The sequence below is a fragment of the Syngnathus acus genome, chromosome 12 (genome assembly GCF_901709675.1).
Source record: "Syngnathus acus chromosome 12, fSynAcu1.2, whole genome shotgun sequence".
Lineage (NCBI taxonomy): Eukaryota > Metazoa > Chordata > Actinopteri > Syngnathiformes > Syngnathidae > Syngnathus > Syngnathus acus.
Window position 1 is genome coordinate 6,370,301 of NC_051097.1, and position 10,086 is coordinate 6,380,386.

Here is a 10,086-nt window from a genome sequence, read left to right on the forward strand (position 1 = left end):
GTGAAAAGTTGAGTTCATTTTCGCGTTCTGCAGGAGCCCAACTTTTCACGCACGTGCACTTAATGAGGGAACGGGGGCCGCGTTCCAATATGTTTTCCAAGTTACCCTCGTTAAACACACCTGCGTGAAAAGTTGAGTTCATTTTCGCGTTCTGCAGGAGCCCAACTTTTCACGCACGTGCACTTAATGAGGGAACGGGGGCCGCGTTCCAATATGTTTTCCAAGTTACCCTCGTTAAACACACCTGCGTGAAAAGTTGAGTTCATTTTCGCGTTCTGCAGGAGCCCAACTTTTCACGCACGTGCACTTAATGAGGGAACGGGGGCCGCGTTCCAATATGTTCTCCAAGCTACCCTCGTTAAACACACCTGCGTGAAAAGTTGAGTTCATTTTCGCGTTCTGGAGGAGCCCAACTTTTCACGCACCTGCACTTAATGAGGGAACGGGGGCCGCGTTCCAATATGATTTCCAAGTTACCATTGTTAAACACAACTACGTGAAAAGATGAGTTCATTTTTCACTTAATGAGCGAACGGGGGCTGCGTTCCAATATGTTTTCCAAGTGACCCTCGTTAAGCGCACCTGCGTGAAAAGTTTTTGGTCACTTTCACGTTCCGCAGGAGCTAAAACTTTTCACGCAGGTGCACTTAACGAGGGAATCACACGGACACTCCATTAGGTACACCGCCATTTTCAAGTGTACCTAATAACAAGCCACTTTATTAGAGAAATATCATGGTCAAAGGTCTCAGGTGTCAAGCTCTAGTCCTCGGGGCCGCGTTCCAATATATTTTCCAAGTTACCCTCGTTAAACACACCTGCGTGAAAAGTTGAGTTCATTTTCACGTTCTTCAGGAGCCCAACTTTTCACGCACCTGCACTTAATGAGGGAATGGGGGCCGCGTTCCAATATGATTTCCAAGTTACCATTGTTAAACACAACTACGTGAAAAGATGAGTTCATTTTCACGTTCTGCAGGAGCCTAACTTTTCACACATGTGCACTTAACGAGGGAATCTTGGAAAACATGTTGGAATGCGGCCCCCGAGGACTGGAGTTCGACAACCCTGCGTTAAAGTGTCTGTATTAAAGTGTCCCCTCCCCTCACCCCCCGATTGGCTGTTTTCTTTGTGACGTCACGAGGTGTACCTAATAACGGCCCACTTCATTATGGAAAATTCATGGTCAAATCTTAACTGAAACTGGAAAAACGACCCCCTCACCTCCTGATTGGTTGTTTTCTTTGTGAGTCACTCAAATAAATAAATACCTAAATAAATAATACGTCAAGTTCACGAACTGCCCAAAAGAGACACGGACCATTTTGGCGTTGAAAATGTTGCACACTTTGTTTCAATTTATTCATTTTTTTGCCAATCAGATGCATTTGGGGCCTTATTTACATGTGTGTGAAAAATATTTTTATCTCTTGTGTTGAAAATTTCCCTGAGCTAAAGTGTACCGGACCGAGCTAGATTTGAACTACCTACCTTGAGGCTACTGAATGAACACCTCTACTACCTGAGCCACGGTCACAACAGTCTTGCCCCAACCTGTTCACTGTAATGAGCGATTAACATTTAGTTTGTCCAAGCCAGCTACCGTAGTCCAGCCTAATGGGATAAAAGTGTGTGTAAAGCCTTGTTTTCCCTGTCTGGAGTCTGGAATAAAGGTCAAGCCAGGCAGAACACGCTACAAGCATTGTGTGCTTCATTCATAACAATAAGCTACTGTTGTGACAGAATAAAGGAATAAATATATCACTGTGATTTTCAAGTTTCTCTGGTACTGTTGCTACAATGACATGTTTTTGAATGACAGCATCAGAGTAGTATGCATCTAGCAATATGTTTATGAACATAATTTGCAGTGGAAGCCAACTGCATTGCGTCAAAATGCAAATGTTGGTGATATTTTGACCGACAAACAGAACATAGCATCAATAATAATCACATTGTTACATAAATACTTCTCAACCAACATCAATAATATGGAATATCTAATACAAGATTATGCTTTTACTTGATCAAATAATGCTGTGAAAAAAAAAGGACACTGGTGACTTCAAGCTAAGCATATTAAATGTGTATTCATTTTGTTCCAAGTGTGCTTTATACTACATTTCTAACAAAAAAATCTATCAAGTGGAGTGCTGTAATAACATTTGATCATCTCCATAAGCGCACACTTTGCCTCAACTGTCTCATCACGCAATGTCTCTGCTCGCTTTGATTTATGGATCCGCTAACAGCATTAATAAAACGACCTCTACTAGCAGCACTTATTAACCGTACGGTTGAGGCACTTAGTGTAATTGAGACACTTCACAAATCTGCCATGTTGGCTTTGGCCCACAGTCATCATTTAAAGACACGTTATATTTGAATATTTATTACAATACACAATAAGAAAATAAACAGTCTTGATTATGGTCTAGAGTGGTGGGAAGAAAAACATCAAGAGGTTGTTTTTCGGATGCAGAATTTGCTCGCAAGGCTCCAAAGTGCTTGGCACAACCATGGACAGAGACCCACTGCATGGTTAGATCAAGCACAATGGTGCCCTGGGCAGCCAAATGAGGGACGGAAGGAGAGAAACACTCTAGAAGAATGTCAACAAGAGAAACAAGAAAAAAATAATTGTTTTAAAGACAAATGCAGTTAGTTAGTTTTTTTTTTATGACGGTATGGGAGTGTTTTTGTCGCTCCAATTGACAACATCTTTGAGTCAATGTTGAAGAGGAGTGGAGAAGATGAAGAGTGGCTTAAAACATTTAATTGTATATTCTCACCATTTAATGTTTTTTTATAGTTTTCAAATTTTAGGGGATTTATTTGACTTGACCCTTAACCAAAATGTTCATGAGTGAATATAACCTGCAGTTTAACGATTACAAATTTATACTTTCATTATTTATTTGTTTACATTTATATTTTTTAATATATAAAATTATTCTATTGGATGTAAAGACCAAGTCCATCTGAATAAAAAATTCGAGATTTGTCATTTTGACCCCCAATTTAACCGCGAGGATTACAAAAAAAACTTTTTTTTTGTGAAGCTTGTCTGTCAAAAAAGTACAGAAATAAATTTCAGTTAAAAAAAAAAAATCAACAAATACTAAAGAAAAATTTGAATCATTTTGGGCTGCAGAATTTTTTGAAAAAGAGAAAAAGCTTCATCGGTTGCGGCTCACTGCGGTAAAAAAAGCGGGGCTCCACCCTTCTAGCGAACAAACTGCGTCAAACCACACCCACGCCCCTCTTGGCGGTCACATCGACTTTGCCCCCACCAAATTTTTTTTTTTTTTAAATTGTAACAAATTGACATTGGTTTTTTTCCCCTCTGTTCAAAGTGGTTCGCAAGCCCGTCGACTGACTTCACCAATTGACCATGTACTACTAAGACTTTGCTCAGAAATTTTCCTCGCTAACCTTGTTAAAGGACAATCTTGTTACCTTCCCTTGAGTGTTGTCTTGTCTTCTGTGGGATGTTTAAGGAAACAGTTAGAAACCTTACATTGGTGGTGACTCAATGGCAAAATGGAAGAACTTTGGAGATGATTTGAAGGGATGGAAGATGTTTTCATGGATGATTGTGATACTGAAGTACGCATTCTTACCAGGTTCTTTTCCAATGTTTACCTGTGGCGCTGCAAAAGAAATCTGTCATCAAATCAAGAGAGAACTTTGACTTTTTAGCCCACCGTGTGGAAAAAAAGACCCACCTTTTCCATTGAAGTCGACCACCGCCAGGTTGCTGCTGCTCGGTAGCTGCTGAGATGTTTCCAGGCTGCTCTGCTGGAGCCAGACTGTCCCGACTGCGTCCTCAGCACCCTTCAAGTCACCATCGCCTTCCCGCCCCTCCTTCCAGCTAAAGGAGGGGTCAGTGATGTTCTCCTCTCGGGATAGGTGCGCTGCCAAGGGGCGCTGCTTCACGCTACCATTGGACATGAGATGGTGATTGGGGATTTCTTTTTATTTTTTTTGGGCGGAGGATGGATCCAATTCCGCATTTCATAAATATTAATACAGAGGCCTCCCTCTGCACCCGCCCTCCCTAAATGGCTAGTTTCTTTAATTTTGTTAGTGGGGGGGAGTGGGAGTGCTTTATTCACTAAATGGCTTTTATTAGTGGCCGGTCTTCAACTCTTTCATTAGCTAAAGTGCTGCTATAATTTACAGGGGAAGAAATAAGGGGGAGGGATGGATCGGAGGCTGTGCCTGATGCTGGGCTGACTGGAAAGTCCTTCAAGTGCTTGGATTCATACTTGCTAAAACAATTGGAGACCAACACATGTTACACTGACTATTATCTAATGGCCCCACAACCCCAAAAAAGTTATCCCAACTCTAAAATGCAGCCACATTGGACCGACATTTGTAAGTACAAATTTAAATTTGGTGGTACGGTGACCAAGTGTTTAGTACATTTGCCTAACAGTTGAGTTCAGGGGTCATGGGATCAAATCCGGCCTCCAGCCATCTAGTCCGTGTGTGTGTGTGTGTGTGTGCGCTCTCTGATTGGCTGGTGACCAATTTAAGGTGTACGGCACCTCTTGACAGACATACCCGAGAGAGGAACAGGGTTGTCGTACTTTGATATTTTTATTATTTTTTTTATTCAGTGCGTTTTGACTTTCGCTTTTCAAATTCACTTCGTTTTTGTTACTTTTTATTAGATAATTTTAATAATTTGGTCAAAAATTCAAATGAAAAATCTCGTGCATTTGTATTGTATTATGTAGCTCCATCTGTAACACTAGTGAAAAGTTGTGGACATAACTGCATAGCAATTTAAGGCAAGATTTGTACAAGGCAAACTTTTTTTTTTTTAACTAATTTAACAAATTGTAGAAGACTGCAGCCCTCATCTGTGTGGTCCGAGGTAGTTTTACTACGCTGCAGCCTCATAATAGTTGATACAAGGGCACAGTCCATTGTTGAGCATAAAATGGCCACTCCTCTTCTCGCACGACAGACTAGATCAGCATGAGGAACGGCTTCTACATGCGTGTTCGCTCAACGGAGGCTTGTTAGTTGTGAACAGCTGCTGCACGATGTCCCCAAACTGCGTCTGAGTGAATGAACTGATTAACCTGAGTGGCCGTCCCAACCGGCGAGGGAGAAAAAGGGGGGTTTAGGAATGGAGGGGGCCTACCGGGCTGAATAAGTGCCTTCATCATCAATGTCCCGTAAATCACTGAGCTGGACAGGCCTTTTAAATGAGACTTTTTTTCCCCCTCCCTTCTCTGAGCCAGACTTGAGTGGTTGTGATGCTGCAGAGAGGCCTTTGCGTTGCGACTGCATCAAAAATGAGTTGACTTTATATTGTGCCCAACGAGGTACATTCAAGTACAACCAGGTACATTTAAATTTGTGTTCAATGGGAGTCATCACATACCTGTCTTTTATGCGTGCCACCAAATAAACTTCAGATGTTCTAGTCGGCTTTTCCTGTCATTCTTGTAGTCACAAGTGATGGTTTGCGGAGATTTTTCACAGCATCGGATGGATCTCATTGTTCAAAGGTAGCACTCGGGAGGAAAAACATTTTTCAGGACATCAAATATGCTACGGAACACAGCCATCATCAAGTCGACAAAATATTTATCACAACAGTGACATTACCAAAACCTGAATACATTTTGTTTCAATAGCATATAAGTGACAATAAATGGTGGAGAAAAGCTCTGAAATGATCAAAACATCCTGGCGATTGTAAAGGGGTGAGAGGACTTTTTTATACTTACCGCACAATAAATAGGTTGATAAACACGAGATAGGTAGGAAGTAAAATAGGTGTGAGACAGATCCTGTTGAGAGAAATAGAAATTTCTTGCAAAGTTGTGAGACTCTTTTTTTATTATTTCATACTTTTGTTTCCATGTCAATGCAAGCGTTAACCAATATTCAATATGAACTAATCATGGTGTTGAGGTGTTTCCATGTGACATGTACATTCATGTCATCCGGGTTAAAACGAGTGACGAGCACATTACACAGAAGCTCAAGTGTTTGCCTTTGTGATAGCGAGCCATGCCGCACTGATTTTTTGTTTAATCCCTATTACTTCTTCACCAACTGGATAACGTCCTCGTCTTCCATCACGTGGTCCTTGCCCACCTTTTGAGGGTTGTGTTTGACGGACGATCCCCACACCAGCGCGCTGAAAACAAGTTGATGGCATCTCGTGAATCGCGTGGAATGGAAGTAAAAGGTGAGCGACAGCAAACGACAGCCTTCGTCGGCACAAAAGACTCCTCCCTAATGTGGTGTGACACCGCTTGGCCCCCGCCGCCTCCCCGGAGGATCGCTAATGCTCGGCAGCACTCATGTATTGACTGATTGACGACCCGAGCGCCCGGTCGCAAACGCAGTATCTGCGCATAAAGCGGCCGATGGCTGTGACTAGTCAGTGCTTGCTTTGGGTCTTTATTTTATTTTTTAGATATATATTTTATTTTATATATTTTTTTATTCTTTATTTTAAGGTTTGATATATTTTCTTTGTATGAGTCTTAAGGAATAAAAGAACATTTCAAACTGTGGCCAAGTAGAGAGCAATTAAACTAATTGGTGCTTTGTTATCTTTGGTCGCAAAATTCTGCATTTGTCTTGCAACTGCCGGCGGCTGACGCCGCACTAAAATGTTAATTTTTCTAAAACCTCAAATCACAATGACAATCGAGGCATTGTCTATCCTTAATGGACAACTAATTATCTACACCAGAACAATCTATTGAATTTTTTTTTTTTTTAAATTTAGTAATAAACAATATGTTTCATATTGTGGTTATAGAATGTAGGACTGCACACAGTGGAATTTGTAAGCAAAAGGAGTCCTGAAGATACTCACTATTTCAATTCCTTGATAAGGTTCTTGTGAATCTTCAAGCAGAAGTCCTCGACGGTGGTGTGCTGGTCAGGCAGGACGACGGGAGACGTGTAATCGGGGAGTTGGCCTTTGGGTTTAGTATAGCTGCAAGCCCAAAAACGACCTCAGGTTAGGCAAGACGGGGTGAGACGTCATTGGTGGTGGGGGGTGCAGAGCTCCCGGCGCACACACTTACATGCGCACGAGCTTCAGATAGTCCCACATCTTCTCCAGCAGGTCGTCGAAGTTCCAGCGATGGTGGGCCGAGATAGGCACGCAGTGCGGCACCTTGTAGATGACGTCAAGCTCTTCGATGGAGATCTGGTCGATTTTGTTCAGCACGTAAATGCAAGGGATATAGACCCTGTAGGGGGAGAGACTCACCGTCACTATGGACTTGTTGAGGAATAAACACAACATATAATATGAAAATATAAATATTTAAAACACACACACAACAATTGTAAATTTGATAAATGATTTTCAAAATTGCAGAATGGCTCACTGTGGACTGTGCGTTCCCCACCCCCCTCTAAAAGATTAGAGCGACCATGTCAGACAAACACGGCCGCCATCAACGAAGCGACACATCTGCCGAGAGGCCACGCCCACGGAGAACGACAAAAGAAGGATGACGGCGGCACACCGTCTCACCGATTTCCCTCCACTACGTCGATGAGGTCATCGGCCGTGGAGTCGCTGCGGAGGGTGATGTCGGCGTTGTGGATCTTGTACTCAGACAGGATGGTCTTCACCGTGTCACCGTCTAGCTCGCTTTGCGCACACTGCAGAGCAGAAAACACATAAGCAACCAAATACTGCACAGTACTAAGTAGAAGAAAATTCAGATAAGATGTCCACCAGAGGGCGACGTTGCTAAATACGTTTAAAAAGACACGTACAGTGGCGGTAAAATTAATGCCTCCTTTGTCCTTCTTCTTGAAGCCGATGTTGGGCGGCTGCTTGTTCAGTCGGATGCCAAAGCCCTCCAGCTCGTGTTCTATTAGCCTCTTGTGCAGGAGAGGCTTCAGCACGTCAAGCACTATCAGGATGAGGTTGCAGGTTCGAGCCACTAGAGAAGGGTTGGGGGGTACACCATTTACACAGTCTCATTTCGCTGAATGTTTGACTGTGCAAAAAAACTTTCGTGTTTTTGGTCTTACCGGCTATAACTTGTCTGCCTCTGCCTTTGCCATCTTTGGCCCCTTCAATGATTCCAGGGAGATCCAGAAGCTTTCAGGTAACAGAGCAAAGTCAAAATGAAACCACACACCGAAAACTGTCCGCGGCTGCTAATCAGTTTTATGTCTTTATATTTTCCTGTACCTGGATTTTTGCACCTTTGTAGCGAATGACTCCGGGTACTGTTGTTAGGGTGGTGAACTCGTAGGCGGCAACTTCGGAGTAGACCCCCGCCAGGTTGCTGAGCAATGTCGACTTCCCCACTGAGGGAAAACCTACAAAGCCAATACGAGCGTCGCCGGTTTTTGCGACATCAAAACCTGAAAATAGAGACATGAATATTCAAAATGTCAACAGTATTGAGTTGGTGAATTAGAACATCCACCACTAACCAAAGCTAACGCAGTGGTGAAATCACATTTCAAGTCAAACACCAATCAATGACATTTCTTAAAACCCTGTCCCTACTTCAGTCATATGTGATTACAAAACCATAACCGAGTTCTCATTCGTTACCTTCTCCCGGGCCGCCACCGCTGCCTCCTTTGGGTGTGATGAGCTCCCGCCTTAGCTTGGCTAGACGTGCTTTGAGCAGACCCAAGTGGTGAGCGGTGGCCTTGTTTCTCTGCGTCCTGGCCATCTAAGACAAAGCATAGTAAGAATGGAAGTTCGTAAGGTCTCTTATGCTTGACTACTGTGAATAAAGCACTACATTCTGCATTAATATAACATTGCAAAATTAATGACTATTTTTAGTTTATTTGTTGTTTCTCCGTTTGATTAACATTTAGGGCTCGTGAGCATTTCTCGTACAAATATTTACTGTAATAATGACTTCATTACTGCGTTGTAAATTATTTCGCTGTCACCTGGGTGCCAAGTAACTATGTTGAAATGAATGGAGGAGCTTCAATTTGTTTTGCAGGAAATTTTGAAACTTTGGGGCAGGGGGTTTGCGGTCTGTAGTAGGACTCAGTCTCCAACCCGGTATAACACTTAACTAATTTAACCATGTACGTTAAGTCTGGAAAAATTGATGCAATTTAAAATCTGTAAAAGCAGCAGACACCAATATCGGTTTTATTATGTGTTCAGCATCAAGTAAACAAATGACAGGTAGAATACATGTGAAAAAAGGCCAAGACATAAATACTTGATATAACGTTCCTTTGGTACAAGACTATTTGAATGTATATTGCATATTTATTTACCACTAAAATTCAGTTTTTGAACGGAAAAGGGCGACGCATTAGGAGTTGATATTTACCGGTCAACTTCACCACCAAGACAACCCCAAACTCCATCTTAAAACGAATAATACAACTACTAATTGATATAACGGTTAATGTTTTCAGGCAAAAAAGGCAATAAAGTGCGACGTCTATAAAATACATAAGGCCCGGCTGTGTGAGCCCGGCTAATTTTTGCTTGCATTCCAAGCTAGCCGTTAGCTACAACGGTACTTGATTCATTCCGCGAGCGCCACGCTTCTTTCCGCACTCACCTCATTTTCAATCTCTGCTATTTTGGCTAATATGCTCATGATGACTTAAATTTGTGTCACAGTCCTGCGTTAACAGTAAACGTTAGATAAATAGTAAATAGACGTGGCTAACGTTAGAACGTGTGCGGCTAGCACACTGCCACCACGCAAGCGTTAACGTCGTGGACTTCCTGGTGCGAATTCTCGCGAGAGAATGCATGTTCACGTTAATTTTCTTTGTCCCGAGTGTTGACTCGCAGGATGATCATAACAAATACAGCCAGGTGTACCACTAAACCATACCTGACCTATATTATACCATTGCATACAAAAATTGATGGATTATACATTAAAATTTGTATCATAATAAATATATTAACATAACATGATCTATCCACAGCTTTCATGGCGATATCAGATGTGATGGTAAATTTTCCACCAAGTAAATAATTAAGTCCCGGCTTCTATTATTTCCATTATTTGAGAAATTAGTGTTTTGAGAGAGAATGATTGTTATATGAATTGAAAGCAGACACACGACAAA

The 10,086-nt window shown here is 42.1% G+C and overlaps 1 protein-coding gene across 1 annotated transcript; it reads right to left on the reverse strand.

Annotated features, from left to right (window-relative positions):
* Positions 1 to 5,846: 5,846 nt before the first annotated feature.
* On the reverse strand, positions 5,847 to 9,739 carry drg1 (developmentally regulated GTP binding protein 1). Its single transcript, XM_037266619.1, has 9 exons — positions 9,564 to 9,739; positions 8,576 to 8,699; positions 8,204 to 8,379; positions 8,041 to 8,110; positions 7,780 to 7,949; positions 7,532 to 7,662; positions 7,074 to 7,241; positions 6,860 to 6,982; positions 5,847 to 6,169 (listed from the first exon to the last, which is right to left on the reverse strand). The coding sequence occupies exons 1-9, from the start codon at positions 9,600 to 9,602 to the stop codon at positions 6,070 to 6,072; spliced, it is 1,101 nt and encodes a 366-aa protein (XP_037122514.1). The 5' UTR covers positions 9,603 to 9,739; the 3' UTR covers positions 5,847 to 6,069.
* Between the last annotated feature and the right edge of the window lie 347 nt (positions 9,740 to 10,086).

What these genes read in the sequence shown, in the direction of transcription:
- drg1 (XM_037266619.1), bottom strand. Translation starts at nt 9,602, where the DNA reads ATGAGCATATTAGCCAAAATAGCAGAGATTGAAAATGAG. An exon ending in GCATTAATTTTACCGCCACT is followed by an intron (nt 7,663 to 7,779) that starts GTACGTGTCTTT and finishes TCTGCTCTGCAG; the next exon opens with TGTGCGCAAAGCGAGCTAGA. An exon ending in TATCTGAAGCTCGTGCGCAT is followed by an intron (nt 6,983 to 7,073) that starts GTAAGTGTGTGC and finishes TTGGGCTTGCAG; the next exon opens with CTATACTAAACCCAAAGGCC.